The sequence below is a fragment of the Oratosquilla oratoria genome, chromosome 30, assembly GCF_046742065.1.
Source record: "Oratosquilla oratoria isolate Oo_2021 chromosome 30, ASM4674206v1, whole genome shotgun sequence".
Classification (NCBI taxonomy): Eukaryota; Metazoa; Arthropoda; class Malacostraca; order Stomatopoda; family Squillidae; genus Oratosquilla; species Oratosquilla oratoria.
The window spans coordinates 50,606,243-50,623,751 of NC_134806.1; the positions used below are offsets into that span (position 1 = coordinate 50,606,243).

Below are 17,509 nucleotides of genomic sequence, written 5' to 3' on the forward strand. Positions count from 1 at the left end.
ATCCTTGATAAAGCTGTAACAAGCAAAATGTTCCACTAATAAAGGCTCGGTCGTCCTCGCATGATGTTTATTCTGATCAATACAATTGTGGTTAAATAAGAGAAATATAGGGCAGTGCCTGGAGAATGAGTGTTGGCACTTCTGGGTTTCACATCCTGACGGAGGTGAGAGGGTTGACGGGTTTTGAAAACGGGCAACTTCGCCGTTCATCTCACACGACCACAACATGCAAGCAGGGGCCCATCACTGGTCCCTACAACTGTCATTCTACATTACCAAATTTCAATTTTTGAAACAACACTAATCATGGACGAATGGACTTACTTGTACTTTTTGTTCGTCTGGATAATGCTACGGATGGCTAGAAGGGCAGTGGAAGGGCTTGTGTTTTCTTCCATTACGATATCTACGTTCACGTCACTATCTCGCAATGCAAACCCGCTTAAGGATGACCCGACTAACTCCAAGTGTACATCTAAGAACGAATGGAAAGTTTAGAAACTTATTTCAAACCTTCTGATGTTATTACCATCTTCATAAAATAATATACTTGATACAGTAAAATCAAACAAAATATTACAACTAATTTAGAAATGTTTATTTTACAATACACGTTATATTACACATTTACGACAAAGTAATTAAAATGTATACATAAAACCAACCATTTACTCTCTTCTGAAGAAGTTCCTGCAACTCAACAACTACTTCCTGTCTCTGTATTTTCCCCACAGGTAACAAGGTCCAGTCTTTTGCTATACTTCTGACAAGACCGTCTATGTTGGACACTTGAGAGTTCGTCGCTATGGGGACATTCTTCAGAGTCGTCTCAAGGTCTCTAGCCTGCACATGGGAGAGAGAAGACATATACAGAAAAGTACGTACACACCAACAACCTTCTATCCATCCATCCCCGTGTAAGAAGGATAGTCGAGTGAAAGCATGCCTTCGATCTTTCTATCTATATAGCAAAGGTTTCTTTGCACCTTATGAGGTAGCCAAATCAAAGGCATACACCCACTCACATCCCCACTCCTTGTGGATGAAGGATCATCACTGTATCCTGCCCACTCCCCTGGGCACTGCAAGAACATCCCCACTTGCACACATCACACAAACATATCTGCACCTTTATGCTAAAATGACGCAAAGATACGGAAAACAAAATTGAAAAGCTTTACCTCCTTAAGTTTGCAATGTCTTTTGTCTGACATGTGTCTTTTACAAACAAGAAGAGAATCACAATGGTAGTCACAGAGGCGGCAGAAGTACTTTGCCTTTGGAAATCGGAGAGATTTCTGAAAAACAAAAACAAACTTGTACAATAGTCACAGGGCCACAAATTTCAATTCTACGTTCCTTTACAAAACCCAAAATCCATTTTCCTGATCATGGATAAAAATCACCATTCGCAGTCCCACAAAAACTTACCTCTATTTTCCTACCTGCAACAAATCTATTTTGCCAATCACAGATAAAAAACAACTATCACCATACCTAACTTCACATTTATTTTCCTATATGCAACCTGAAATTTATTTTGCTGAACATAAATAAAAATCACCTTTTTCAGAGGATACAGGAATTGTTGTTCCAGCTCCGCAAGAACTTCCGGACTTGGTCTAAATTCGGGGCTTTCTTCTTGCGAAGCCATGGCAAGAAGCATGGGGTGCTGTCCCATGGCCGGCTCCATGTTCCTGTGTAAGCCGTGTTTGTTATCTTCATAGTCTCGGCTATTATCATGCAGGAGATGCGATCGATCATGGTAACGATGATTCATGATTGCATGACCCCTTGGGCTGTTACTATCCATTCCACGGTAGTGCCATGAGTCTTTACCCGGGCTTCCAATTCCATCATGTCCGCTACTGTGATATCTTGTACAAGAAGAAAGAAAGAAAAGAAAAAAAAAAAAAAAAAAAAAAAAAAAAAAAAAAAATTAATTGTGTGTAGTGTATGCACAAATGGTACATTATACTGAATAACAACTTCCTGAAAAAAAAAAATATATAATTCATTGTGTATATGTATGTACAATGGAATCCCCATATACAAAAGATATGCTGTATATACTCATACAAATTGAATGATTTCCTAAAGAAAATTAAACACAATGTGCTCAATTTTAAACAACAAGTTGTCTAAGTATTTTAATCCAGATTTGGCCAAGATTAATCAAGAAGAGGTTCAATAGTACTACAGGTGAAAGTATTCCTCTTTAAAGGACTCAAATGTATATTTTGATCTTGCTTCTTTGCATCTGTCAACTAAGAAGGTGCCATGACAAGAGGGAGGGAAGAGGGTGGAGGGCAGTGGTGTGTGATAGGGATGGAATGGGTGGGAGTGGTTTTTATGCCTTGTTTTTTGGCTACCTCCTTTATAAGGGAGAAAAAAAAAAAAAAAATTGATATATGTAAAAAGCTTCTTAGCCATTTATTGTCATTTGTGAATGTCTATGTATCCACATATGACCACATGTTACAAGGCTCAATGGGAATTCATTAAAGTCATGAACAAAGTTCGTATAAGTTTGTACAAAGATCTTAGTGTGGCAGATGCACACACACACGAGTCCCATTAATGGGTTTATTTGCAACACCCAACTCTATGAAGTCTCTCATACTTCGTATTGCATCAATCGTAGCAAAACATCTAAGGCAAGCAGTGAGGCCTCTTTCGACACATCCTCTTTGCAAGTGCGGAAAGGGCCATCACGAGTATCATGGCATTTGGATCAACTCGCCCTGCCACTGGTACTCGAGCCATTAGCTGAGTGACTGGGTACCACATAGCAATGTTCTTGAAATCACATTAACCATTCCCCAATGTCAACTAACAAGCTACGGTATGTAGTCTTAATTTCACAGTCTTTTATTCGAGCGAGATATGTGACAAGTGTTAATCCATTTGTCAAAACTTTACACACATGGATAAATCTTTCTCTTTTATTTTTATTTATTTATTTATTTATTTATTTTTTTGGGGGGGGGGTTCAGCAGAGTTTGCATAGTGCCTTGTTTAAATCCCCTGCCATCACAATAAAACTTTTTATTAGTACAGACGCTCCTCTACTTACGTTCATTCGTTTTACGTTTTTTTATTTTATGTTTGAACGGACTGTAAAAAAAAAAGTGAATTTTTGAGTTTAGCGTGCTCTCCATAGTACGAAACGTTCAAACTATACTTACGCATGACGCTGTGTCCATTGTTTACATGGCACAAACGACAGACTGAACGTGCCTTGCCTCCTCCACCATCTTACTTTATGTTGCTTGAATTTAATTTATTTGAAATTAATGTTATTATTTTACAATGTTATGTTTATAATTAATGATTTAGGGGTGTTTTATAAGACACGGTAATAGAATTTATGGATGTATAGTACAGTATGAACGGTCATACATTACTGGAACATACAGTAACAACTTACGTTCATTTTCATGTTACGTTCGGCCGTTCGGAACGTAACTAAAACGTAAGTTGAGGAGCGTCTGTACATAAACACTACATCCACCCTATAACTAAACCTTAACTTGGTCTAAACCGAACAATACCTAACTCATCTTACCTGGGTCTTTCGTGGTAATGTCTTCCCGCTGGACTGCCAACACTGTCCGAACGTCGACTACTTCCCTCATACATGCCCTGCAGAGAAATAACCAAATTTCAATTACAGGAGTCCCTCAAATAACGCTGGGGTTAGGTTCCTGAAATTACCGCGTGTGACCAAATCCGCGTATGCTGACTTTCCATATTAAATACCGAGAACCGTATGTGTGTGCGTGCGTGTGTGTATGTGTGCGCATGTATGTGGTGTGTGTGTGTGTGAGTGTGCACGTGTATGTGGTGTATGTGTGTGTTTGTGCGTATATACATGTGTGTGTATGTGGCATATATACATATGTGTGTGTATGTGGCATATACATGTGTGTGTATGTGTATGTGGCATATGTATATGTGTGTGTATGTGGCGTATGTATGTGTGTGTGGCGTGTGTGTGTGTGTATGTGTCTGTGTTCACAAAACAAAAGGAGCATGCCGATAGGAGACCTTTTGATCCATAACTTCACATGTACAAGTAAGCATGTACGCACGTGTCTGCGTTCGTATTTGTGTGTGCACACACGCGCATTCACAACATACACTGGTTGTCTAACACGTGTCTACGTGTGCATGTCTACATGTGTGTAAGCGTGTATATGTCTGTTTTTGATCTCCCAAACCACCACCGCCAGTAACAAGAACCTCATAAGAGAAACTAAGACACGACAAGTGTAGTCATTATCAGACTTATTAGTTGTGTTCCAAACGAAAGAAACATTACACTTCAACAGGTTAGGGCGGTAAAATTTCACGATAGCACGGCACAGGTGGTGGAAGCGACAAACTAAAGCTTGTTGGCTACCCCCCTACTCCCCTACCTCCCTCCTGCATTAGTACCCGTAGGTTGACACATAACCGCAGGCAGCCACCCACGGCTATCCCCTCGCCACACACCCTTGTTTGAGGAGTTCCCAGTGTACATAATGACCGCGTTATATGAGGATTGACTGTATATGGTAAAATAGAAAGCAGTCACCACAAATGTTTGTGATGTTGCCGCGTGTGTGTGTATGTGTGCCTGACTTAGCGCGAATTTTAAAATGGTTCTCTACATTTGAGATGGTTTTGAAATAAAATCTGTGTATGATTGAATCCGTGTTATTCGAATCCGCGTTATTTGAGGGACTCCTGTACTATGCAATGGAAACTAGAGAAATACATAAATCTGTATATCATTTAATCAATCCATCACCACCATTGAGCAATATCAAAGTCATCATCCTGGCTATAGCCTCGTATCGAATTATTCTTGTACGATAAACCAAGCTAGCAATCCTTGTTAAACTACACAACCAGCTGGGAATCCATTATATCTCTTTTCTATGAAAGTGGTCGTGGCCAATTTCCTATGGTCAGTCCGATTGCCACAGGAGAAAGCAAGGGCAACACAAGATCAATGAATTATCATAAAAAAATAAATGGAATACATGGAAGTGTGCGATTACTTAATGCGGCCCATCAGCAACCATGTACCTAAATTGATAAAGAGAGAAGAGGAGGAGGAGGAGGAGGAAGAAAAAAAAAAAAAAAAAAAAAAAAAAAAAAAAAAGGGACCGAAGGGGGGGAGAGAGAGAGAGAGAGAGAGAGAGAGAGAGAGAGAGAGAGAGAGAGAGAGAGAGAGAGAGAGAGAGAGAGAGAGAGAGAGAGAGAGAGAGAGAGAGGGGGGGGAGGTGGAGATAAGGCTACCAAAGTAAATCTAGTACCGCACTTACATGGTTGCTCCTACGATGACCTGGTATGGGCCTGGGCCCCATCTTGCGCTCCTCTTCCTCCACTGGGATGCCGAGGAGCTGTTTTATCTGGTTGGTGGCATCGTAGCTGGACATGTTGACGGGACTCTCCCCTTTCCAACTTCCCCCTCTCCTCTCTTCACAACCTCCGCCTCCCCCGCCCCCACTCCTGCCGGCCATTCTGTGGAAGTGTGGACCCAACTTTCACTGCAAGGGGAAAACAAGTATGCATTAGTAACAATAATAATATAAAAAGGAAAAATGTATTTAAATACAAATATCAATCTAAAAACATTGAAAAAATAAAATATAAATAAGTGGAAAACAAAATGAAAACATACAAAATAATGACAACTTTTACTGCAGGTGTATACAAAATTAAGCACACCAATAATAAATAAACAGAAAACAAAATAAAAACAAATATACAAACCAAATAAATGAATAATAAGAAAAATAGCCAACCACTGATAAACTATATAATGAGAGAATAACTGACACATTAAACATCTATCTTTCTAGTCTGTTACCTTCTTTCAATCTCATTCATGTATGACTCCACAATATGGCTAACAACCACATAAACAAAGTTCTATTCCAGTATCAACCAAATGCATTGTTCATCTTTTCATTCTGAATTTGAAAGATCTAGTTTTTCTAACTAACTGTTACGTTGGGTTAGGATAGCTTATATTAGGTTTAGAGTTATTGGACTGTAAATTTCATGTCAAATATCCATGTTTACACGATTCTGGAACTCTACCAAAAACAAATGCTCTACGTACTATACGAAAATAAACAAAACAACATTTCTTCCTTGAGTGAATTGTGGGCAAATCCAGTAGCCGTTCTTGGTTACCTCGTAGCTACAAGTCGCAAGAGAGATCCAAAGCAACAGATCAAACATCTCTTTAGCCACCTTTACGACTGCCTTATCAGTGCAACATTACCTCTTAGGATAGAAGCACTGGATTTTTCTGATGAAATATTAAATTACCTATTGTCATACAGTATCTACATTATCAGCAGCATTCATTATTGATTAGTATCTACAACTGACTTTGGGGAAAAGATAAACTTGTCAAACACTGATAAGGGAATTGATAAAGTTCTGCTGCAATCAGTACTTAGTCAGACACTTTTAAAATTGGAACTAAATAAAGTCCATCTCAATGACAATGGATGAGAGTTTTGCATGCTGTTTTGTAAAAAATAAATACATAAACATAAGTAAATAAAGAAAATCAATCAACTTACCCATTCATACAGTTTAAAACTCATATTACACACATACACTCATACACTGTCCCAATTACATTGGACAATGGATGGGAACAGACTGGGTGATGCTTAGAAACAAATACTATCAGTTGTTGGTTACCCAAAGGCCATGGGTCTTCTGCAAGAGAGAACAGGCACAACGGATCGACTGATATATACGATAATTATATTTTATTCCTACAGAGGAACAATGACGGATACTTGCAAGCAACGACTCTGCCCGTCTTCAAAGTTGGAGAACACTTACCTTTATCTGCACTCCACTGTGCTGACACAAGGTCTCCAGATTGGGTCCAAGATATCTATCAATTTTACCCGTATTCCCTCCACCTTTTCACTTAACAAGAGTAGACAACAGATCCTATTTCTCGTCTTCTAATTCTTGTAAACAGGTGACCTAGAAAGACCTAGGAGATGAAGAGAAATTCCTCTGGGCCAATTCAGTTTATCATTCATGTCCATCTCCAGCCCTCTCCTTCCCGTCATCTATCTATACAACAAGAGACTTCTTCCCCATTATATGGGGGGTAGCCAGCCCTCACAGGCACCATAACATATGGGCACTAAGTGGGAGAATTTAAGGTTAGGGACATGGCTTGGACCAGGAATGGGGTTAGGGGTGGGATCAGAATTAGGGTCAGGCCTGAGATTGGGACTGAGGAGAGGGAGGTAATGATGGATAATCCTATTTCTAAAAGTATCACAAGTAGGATTAATTAAACAAGGAGCATACTACTCATACATCTTGTACAACCTACCACCCAAACCACATACAAACCCAGATAACCAAACAAGCCCTTTAGGAAGGACCCAGAACACTCAATACTCCAACAAGAACCTCCAAAATTAAGTCCCTCTGAGAAAACCCTCCCACACCTGACAAGAACTACGTGGGATGCTTGTACAAAGGTGGGGCATACTTGTGTTTATGACACATCCATTATTGAACAAGTACCAACAGAGAATAGGCCTGGACACAAACTCAAACTACCCTCAATGCAACCCCAACATGGTGGATAAAGAACACACACAATCCCCAGACAAGAGCACAATATATCTTTCCTAAGTAATTCATGGTTCTGCCTGGAGGCTGTTACCAATTACCAGAGGGAAACAAATCTTCCACAAGGGAGACTGGGAGCAATGGATTGATTAATTTATAATAATATTTGTTGCCCCATATTTCTGTGACTGGGAAGCCACAGCCCTAGTCAGGAACAACATTCACCAGGTCCTCCCATAGATCTCCTGGGGAATGAACACTGGACTTATGTTTGTGTTGTATTAACATCGAACTGTTTCAGTATCATAGCCAAGTAAAAAATAATTACTTGGTATATTATTTATTTATATATTCATTTACTTTTTAGTTTACATATCTATACTCTCTCTTTGTAAGAGAGGTAGCCAGTCCAGTCACCCACCCTTCCCTCTGCCATCCATCACCTGTTTGTTTCCCTCTCATCCTTGCCTCCTGCTCATTGGCGGTGCCATGAACAATGCAGCAAAGCCAGCACATCTGCACCAAAGCCAGCCACTTCATTTACACAGTGACCCCTCTATCTGTCTACATAGCAGGGGCTTTTTCCTCCTTATAAAGGAAGTGGAAGTCAATAGGCAAGTACTCACTCCTACTCATTCCACTCCCATCCACAACCACTTCCTTCCTCTCCTCTTAGCTCCTCATGGATGACAGGTCATCCCTGTATCCCACCCACTGCCCCCCTGGGTCCAAAGCAATGCAACAAGAATTATTCCTTCCTAAAATAGAGAAGACACTGAGAAATCCCTTCAGGCCATGTCAATTCATAACCCATTCATGAGCATTCTCTACTCATATGCATCTCTTGCCTTCTCCCTTACCTGCTTGACAGACATTCCCCTTAAACCCAAGGCCCACTTCACCCTATCCATCCATCTCATTTTTTATCTTCACCTTAACCATTTTACATAAGAACATAAGAATAAAAGGAGACTGCAAGAGACCATAAGGCCTACACTAGGCAGCTCCGTATCCATCACCACCTGTCATCCCCATCCATAAAGTTGTCTAATCGTTTTTTAAAACAACTGATAGTTTCAACGCTTACTACATGGTTACTAAGTTTATTCCATTCATCGACCACCCTATTAGTAAACCAATTCTTGCCTATTTCCTTCTCAAATCTAAATTCGTCCAGTTTATACCCATTACTGCGAGTCCTGCCCTGTTGTTTTATTATGATGACCTTGTTTGTTTCACCCTTGTTATAGCTTTTGATCCACTTGAACATTTCAATTAGATCACCCCGCACTCTGCGTCTTTCCAGAGAGTGTAAGTTTAGGTGCCTAAGCCTCTCTTCGTAAGGCAAATTTCCAAGTCCATGTATCATTTTGGTCATTCTTCTCTGTACTGATTCTAGTGAATTTATGTCCATTTTGTAGGACGGAGACCAAAACTGTACCGCATAGTCAAGGATGGGTCTAACTATTGCTAGATAGAGTTTAATAATTACCTCTGCACTTCTATTCGTTACCGTTCTAGCAATGAAGCCTAATGCTCTGTTAGCTTTATTTCTGGTGCTAATGCACGGCCTCCTGGTTTTAAGGTCCGGACTCACCAGAATTCCCAAGTCCCTCTCGCACTCAGATTTTTCTAAAAACGTGTTATCTAAGTTGTATCTATTTTCGGGATTGTGTAGCCCTACGTTTATCACGCTACACTTGAAGATATTGAAGTTTATTTGCCATTTCACCGACCATGTTAATAATTTATTAAGATCATCCTGCAGAATCTGGGCGTCGTCTCCTGACCTAATTAGACATCCTATTTTAGTGCCGTCCGCAAACTTACTAACATAACTATTTAACCCATCGTCTAAGTCGTTTATGTATATAATGAACAATAAGGGACCCAAAACAGAGCCCTGGGGGACCATGCTAGTAACATTGCCCCACCTAAGTTTTTGGGAGGTTATGAGTCAAATCCTCACACGCAGCATCAGCTGCCATATGTACGATGCATCAAATTCCTCACATTATAAAATATAGTCACTACTGTATTACTTGTACTCTTTTACTCTGAGTAATAATAAACACAGAAAATGTGATCAAACATGTTCATAGAATCAGAGGGTAACTCGTGTACAACTACAAATATATACACAGCAAGACCTCTCATTAATGGACGTTAATTATTTGCGGTGTTTTCGCTGTTTTTGGTGCTGTTTAGTGTGTGCAATCACTATGCCACCCAAAAACCGCTCCAAAACACCAAAAACACAGATAATTAATGTCCGTTAATGAGAGGTCTCACTGTATATAATTAAGACACTGACGACAGCATCCTCACGTATCTACTCACGCCTCACGATGCCTATGTAGGTGCCACCGTACTGAGGTGGTTGAGCTCACTCAATCCACCTCTGCCTTCCACATGTACACGTAGTGGTTGAGCTCACTCGATCCACCTCTGCCTTCCACATGTACACGTAATGGTTGAGCTCACTCGATCCACCTCTGCCTTCCACACGTACATGCGCACAATATATAACCCCATCTTTATTTTCTTTCCACAGGTACACTTGTAGATCTGTTTGACAAATGCTCACACCCTTAATAGAAAAAAGGACAAATGCTCACACCATTAATAGAGAAAATACAATTGCTCACACCCTTAATAGAAAAAAGGCAATTTTCTCACTTAAAAAAATAAGATAAACACTCACACCCCTAATAGAAAAAAGGACAAATGCTCACACCCTTAATAAAAAAAGACAAATGCTCACACCTTTAATAGAAAAAAGGACAAATGATTACCTTAATAGAAAAAAGACAAATGCTCACAACTGAAATAAAAGTATACTCATAAGTTATGAATTTCACTGTGAACATTCTACTGCACCTACAAATCTGCACTATACATTATCTACAACATACATTTCAACAAATATTACATGATAAAAAGATTTGCATCATATGATATTAAAAAAGAAAGAAAAAATACTTTTAATTATACTACTGTATCTGCCCTGGACATTAAATGTCTATTTTCACTGTAATCATTGTACTTACAGAACAGTACACACGCAAATGTAAATAAAATTTATGATAGTATACGAAATTGTGATCACTTGTCTTTATCAATTGAGGGTTAGATAATTTGTGGGTGTACAGATGATACAACTTCCTGACTACGTGGGCAAAGTGACCTGACCTCACTTGACCTAAGAACTAAACACACCTCATTCCCTTGAGGAATGAGGTAGTTCCCTGACCTCACCTACAATGAAAATTAACACATTCTATAAAGATCCCATCATAACCTGTATATTCTATAGAAACATTCTATCTATTCTGTATGCCAAGGGCTCTTTCCCCCTTACAAGAGAGGTAGCCAACCCCATCTTGATCATAGGGAGGGTTCTACACAGATATACCAGTTTTAATATTGGTTAAATTTAGGAATAATTTTTGGCATTAGAAAAGAGAGAGAGAGAGAGAGAGAGAGAGAGAGAGAGAGAGAGAGAGAGAGAGAGAGAGAGAGAGAGAGAGAGAGAGAGAGAGAGAGAGAGAGAGAAAAATTGTAGATTTTCCCTACATTACTCCACAATTGCCATCAAGGGCCACCACCGGCCCCCACCCACCCACAGCCTGCATCAAAAGCAACGAACCACGACTAAATCATGTATTTACCAAAACATAACATTTTATCTTAGATTTTCATATACTATCTAATACTTAGCGCTTAACAAAGTTCTGTGAAATATTCATATTATGATAACTCCAATTATTTAAAGACTGCAACTTTCTTTCATGCAATCTATTTTTCATAACCAATTTTGATTTTACATTTCATTAGTTAAGAAGTTAGGATTTAGCTACCTTTCTCTGAAAAAAAAATTCACAAAAAATACAAAATAAATTAATGAAATGAATAAGAATTATAATTTCTTTTATGTATTGAGACTGTTAGCATGTAAATACACAATAGATATCTGGGTTACACTGTTTCACAATCCTCAGTATTGATCCAGAAGTGCACACTGAAGCAAAATATCAACAAAAAATTATATACAAATTTTGCGAATTAAAATACATCAGAGTAATCTATTTTTCTTGCCAGAAATCAATTAGAAAAATTATATACAAATTTTTGCAAATTAAAATACATGTAATCTATTTTTCTTGGCAGAAATCAATAAAAAAAATTATATATAAATTTTGCAAATTAAAATACATCAATGTTATCTATTTTTCTTGGCAGAAATGAATTAGAAAAATCATATACAAATTTTGTATCAAAATAAATAAATTAAATCAATAGCAAAAAAGTAAATAAATAAATAAACATAATTTTTTGTAAATTAAAATACATAAATGTAATATCCATTTTTCTTGGCTGAAATCGATAGCAAAAAAGTTACAAAAAGTAATACACCAGCTACAACTCTGAAGTCTGCGATGTTTGAGATGACACAATTCTTTCTGTTTCTTGTTGATGATGAACTAACGCAAGTCTAATGAATCGGTCTAGTCTAGTTTAATGACCTCTAAGGACATTAAATGCACACCCCATAGGAGGGTTAAGCTAGGTTAGACAACGATATACTTGACCAATTTTATTTGTCTTCAACAACAAACAAAAATAAACATGGCATCTCAATGCTCACCGATGTCTGAGTTGTAGCTAGTGCATCGCTTTTACCAACTTTTTTTTCATTATTGATTTTTGCCACTAAAACATGTTATGCTGATGTACTATAATCAACAAAATTTCATTTTCTACTAATATATCACTTAGGTGTGCACTTCTGAAGATGTACCATAACCTAATCTTTCTCTTATCTATGGGCTGACCAGTGTTACCAACTGTACACATTATCAATGCAGTGTTGTTACCAAGCTAAGAAACTTTCCCAATTTTAATTTCATTCATTTATCTTAAATATATCTACTTTTGTTTTGTCACCAGGCAAAATTATGAATGTTTCTGCTAAAGAATCCAACTTTCTTTAAACATGTTCACAAAATTTTATTGGTAATAGATTTAGTGATTTTGAGATTCCAATTATTGCTATATTCATAGAATAATAGCTTACTGCAAATTACAAAGCAAATGATTGAATGGAAGTTCCTTGAGATGCAGAAACAAGGAGCAGGTTATTTCCACCAATGTAGTTTTATACTAGAATATCTCATCAATAGTTTCAGAAATTCTGTAGAAAACTACCAAATCATATGTTGCAGAAATGGGCAACTGATGTACCAATTTATAACTTTCAACATCAAATATTACTATCATTATTCATCTTGAGACAATTTCCAATCAAAGCAATTTCCTAAAAGTAATTTTGGAAAGAACAATATGGAAACACCTTCACTTCAGGCAGGGTTGTAAAAATTTAAATTAAATTTATCAATAACCACAAAAAGTAGCCCCATTTACCACACACTTGGGCTGGCATTCCATAGTCTAGCCCTCATGCTACTAATAATAATTATTTAATGGAGGGCTTGTTCATCTTTATTTCACAGCTTTCCCTCCTAAAATTGCTGTTACTGATACTACTGTTCCAAAGATTCATTAAACTATTTTTATCCATCTTATGAAGCACAGAAATTGAGCAAAATATTTAAGAATACTCACTCCAAAACGCATATTATTGTATACACTTGTTTGATAACTTCCTGTGTCGAGAAAAAGATGAAAATTCAAGACTCGCGAACCGACGGGGAAGACTGGCGGATTGAGCAAGTCAGATGTAGCTTCCTTTGACCAATTCCTACCGTTAATAAGGCTTATTTTAACATCGAATCAGCACCAAAACTGAGCCTTCATACTAATCGTGTTTCTAAGCAACTTCCACCTGCAGCACTGAAGAAATGTTGCGTATAATTTGACTGCATTGGATTGTTGTAGTACTCCGACAGTTTGTAAACAAACCTGCACGGGCTACTTTCTCTTCTTGACATAATTTCTTGTTTCCAAGCACCACCGATCACTGATCTCCATCCCACAACTCCCAAAAAGCCTTGCACACTGTAAAATTTTGCACATACCGTCATGAAGTTCATTGATCTGGAATTATCTATTATTGCGGGGAATAGAAAGTCAGCTGATGGACGTTCGGCGTTCTATAGCGTCGTAGTACTTTGAACTTGCATGTTTTCCCATCAGATGGCTCTTAGCCACAGACCACGTGTGGCGCCAGATCTCAAATAAATACCATAACATCCTGCACAAACCCATTTAATGATTGCACTTATAATAAAAACTATATATTTCCTTTAACGGTTTTTTACAGATTACTAAAATATATTACTAGATAAAATGGCGATGAATTTGCAGTTATTTATTCAATCAAAATCAATGGTACAAACAACAACTGTACCTGAAAGTCTTTACATTCCGAAATCAACAAAATGTCAACATCAAAGTAAAAAAACAATGTATTTACAATTTTGTCGTCACAGAGATGAATTCTTAATATTAAGAATGGAATATTGGACAGACGAATAAAGATTATGACTGCGAGGAAAAACTTTATGCAGACGTCATGTAACAATAAAATCTGATAATCAACAATATTGGATTAATATAGCAATACGCATTACAAATATGGACGCAATGAAAGAGTGAATATCATTCAGATGTTGGGCCAACATTCAGGAAATCAAATAGAAATATTTGACACGTAAGCACCATAATAATTCACAGAAAATTTCAGTCGACACCATTTGCTGAAGGTATTTTGAGGGAATTTTAAGGCATTATTTTCTTATTCGCACTAAATAAATAAATAATATGTGATGTGGTTAATTAGGTAGGAGTGATTACACTACTGGACGCTTAGATCACGTGCTGGCCTCGAGATCGGCTGGCATTACCTCTCCAATGAGAGCACTATTGTAATACATAAAAACATGCATATGCACACAAGAAACACCCCCCTTGCTCAAGGGAAATAGTAACAACTTGCGTCATTTGCAAAGCCGTGAGCAGGAAACTCGGACTATGGTCATGCTACATAGAAAATAATAGTAACAATAATAATTATTGTAACAATAACGATGATGATGATGATGATAATAATAATAATGACAATAATAATAATTAATAATGATGATAATGATAATGATCATAATAATATCAACAATATTATTATTAATAATAACAATAATAACAATGGTAATAATAATTATTATTAATTATAATAAAATGAACAATAATAATAATTATCATAGTAATATCAATAATAATACTAATACTAATAGTGATGATAATAATAATAATCAATAATAAACATGATAATCATCAGTAATAATATAGATAATAATAATCATGATAATCATCATAGTAATAATATCAATAATAATGGTAATTATAATGATAATTATAATGATGATAACAATAATAAATCCTTGCATGTACATTAGAGAAAAATATTACAAAAATGAAAACAAATTCTACCCATCGTCATAGCAAGGGCTTTTCCCCTTCACAAGGGGTAGCCAAATCTAAAGGCTTGCACCCACCCACCCCCATCCTTCTCCCATCTCAGCTCCTCGTGGATGACGGGTAATCCCTGCATCCTGTCCACTGCCCTGGGCCAGAAGCAATGCAGCAAGACACAGCACGTCCACGGCATACCCGATTCGCTTAATTTTAGTAATTTTTCATTTTCCTTGAAAACAATTTGTTGATTAGAACATTGTGAAATTTTGCAATTCAATTAAGACGTGGAATGCATTCCAAGTTTACAAATGCAAGAATGTCAGGACTCGAACCCGACTATGGTGACCTCCTTTACGGACCAGAGTTACGCAGCATTATCAGACACTATTGTCTTCTTTTCTGCATGAGGGGACAGTGGGGGGGGGTCGCCGATTAAATGAAGCGGCCTTGCTGTGGGCGTGCTGTGTCTTGCTGCACTGCTTCTGACCCAGGGCAGTGGGCGGGATGAAGGGATGACCCGTCATCCAGGAGGAGCCAAGATAAGACGGAGGGAGGGAGGGAGGGAGGGGTGGTTATTGGGAGTGGAGTTTGAGGGGATGGAATGGGTGGAAGTGAATTTCTATTTTTTTTCTTTTCTTTTCTTTTTTTGCTACCTCCCTTATAAGGGAAAAAGCCTTTGGTAATATGTATGTACTCTCCACTAAAAAAAAATGTCGATATTTTTTGTCTTCTACTTGGCAAATTTGGATAGGTGCGCCAGTTAAAGTCAATTTAATAGTAATCGTCATTATTTTCTGAGAAGGGATCAATGTCCGGTTTTATATGAATACTGCGTACCCGTGGTCTGTAAGATGTCGCTGTAAAAGGCCAATACTGAAAGGCATAAAATCTATGCATTCAACATTCCATACACAGTTTTCTTGTCTAAAATTTTTACTTAACCAGAACGATAGATAACAAATAAACAATAAAAATTTAATAACAATATGAAATAATCATCCAATAAATAAATAAACAAATAAATTAATATATAAATAATTCTTGATAAACTTCGTCCGCATTTCATAAAATATTTCAAAATGTGTTCATGTTTGGCTTATTATAAAGATTTCCTTAATTATATGTTTTAAATAGACTAAAAGTGGCCAGAACAAGTCGTCAACGCGATACAAATAAATAAATACAAGAAATTAAGATTTGATGTATTGAAGGAAATTAAAAAAAAACTATCAATAATTTGGATTTTGCAGTTGTGAACGTCTATATCTACTTTATCTAATTCAGCTAAACAATGGAAAAAATTTATCAGCTATATGGAGTTTGGACTGAAAACCTAAATAGTGGTAAGTACAGTAATGATTGTTACTGTCAAGATTCAAAAAGAAATATATTACCATACAAACCAAAGCATATGAAACTAACACAATTTGATCTATTCAGGTTATCACTCAATTGAGAGGATTTATTGAAAGCTAAATCCTTTATAATATCACCCAGCGTTTGCAAAACTGGAAAATAAATGTGATCAAGTTTCTGTAGGTGGTTAACACAAGCAAACACAACGTTACTACGTCAGAAACGTACTGTCAGTCGCCTTGCATCAGGACGCTATTGTTGACACGACTGACACTAATAATAGTAACGGAACTATCGTCTGTTGTACATTTCTGTTCACCAAAATATGAGTATATATAAATAAAATATGATCAAAATCACAGATATAGTTATCTATTTTGTAATGATTCAAATTTCCCTAGTTCAAGTCTCCAAAACTTGGGGGGAAATCGTAAACTTGGCAACACTGTATTGCGTGTGACGACTGCAAGGCACTGACCCTAAAGCAACGTCAAATAAAAGCAAAAGTTCCGAGTCGTTGCTTACAATCTTATACAAAACACTTTATTAATCATAAATGTTTCTATTAATAATATGTTTATCATTAAACTATTCCTCTAACCTAAGAGGAAACGAGTACTTGGAATTCTTTCATTGTGATAATCTAAAAAAGTGCCCTAAAATGAATTTCTAACATATATGTATTTGTGGACTTCAAGAACTTTGCTAGCAGCTGCTATGTGAATTTTTTATTAATATAAGAAAAATGTGTGTCTCAAATCTTTATTCAAAGTTAATTCTAGCTGTTGCCAAGCATACTTGACTAGTGGTCGTTCTTCTTTTCTATCTCCAATTCATTCACGTGCTATCAATTCCTGTCGTTTTTCCTTTTGTTTACCATTTTCTCTTCCTTTCTTCACATTTCACTTTTATTCTAGATATCTAAAATATATATTTCTGAAACAATTATAAGTGTCTATATCAGGACAAAGAATTTGCACAAATAAGGGAAATTGTCGTATGTTTGCATTATTTCCCGCCATTTCCAGGGTGGCAACATCTATATCGAGTTTAAGTAAACAAAAACAACCAAAACAAATAAATTATAGGTTAACAAATGAAT

The 17,509-nt window shown here is 37.0% G+C and overlaps 1 protein-coding gene across 4 annotated transcripts in view; it reads right to left on the bottom strand.

Annotated features, from left to right (window-relative positions):
* LOC143041189 (terminal uridylyltransferase 7-like) overlaps nt 1-13,796 on the bottom strand; it is a 63,916-nt gene extending 50,120 nt beyond the window's left edge. The window contains exons 1-7 of one of the 4 annotated variants that reach the window (XM_076213023.1): nt 13,656-13,796; nt 5,316-5,540; nt 3,569-3,645; nt 1,565-1,877; nt 1,182-1,298; nt 666-843; nt 325-475 (exon numbers count right to left, since the gene is read on the bottom strand). In XM_076213023.1, the coding sequence (XP_076069138.1) occupies nt 325-475; nt 666-843; nt 1,182-1,298; nt 1,565-1,877; nt 3,569-3,645; nt 5,316-5,513 (1,034 nt within the window). In that variant the 5' untranslated portion in view covers nt 5,514-5,540; nt 13,656-13,796. Of the gene's footprint in view, nt 1-324; nt 476-665; nt 844-1,181; nt 1,299-1,564; nt 1,878-3,568; nt 3,646-5,315; nt 5,541-6,861; nt 7,008-13,242; nt 13,532-13,655 lie in introns of those variants that run through there. The other 3 variants (XM_076213026.1, XM_076213025.1, XM_076213024.1) reach the window with 3 other exon arrangements.
* Nucleotides 13,797-17,509: the final 3,713 nt, after the last annotated feature.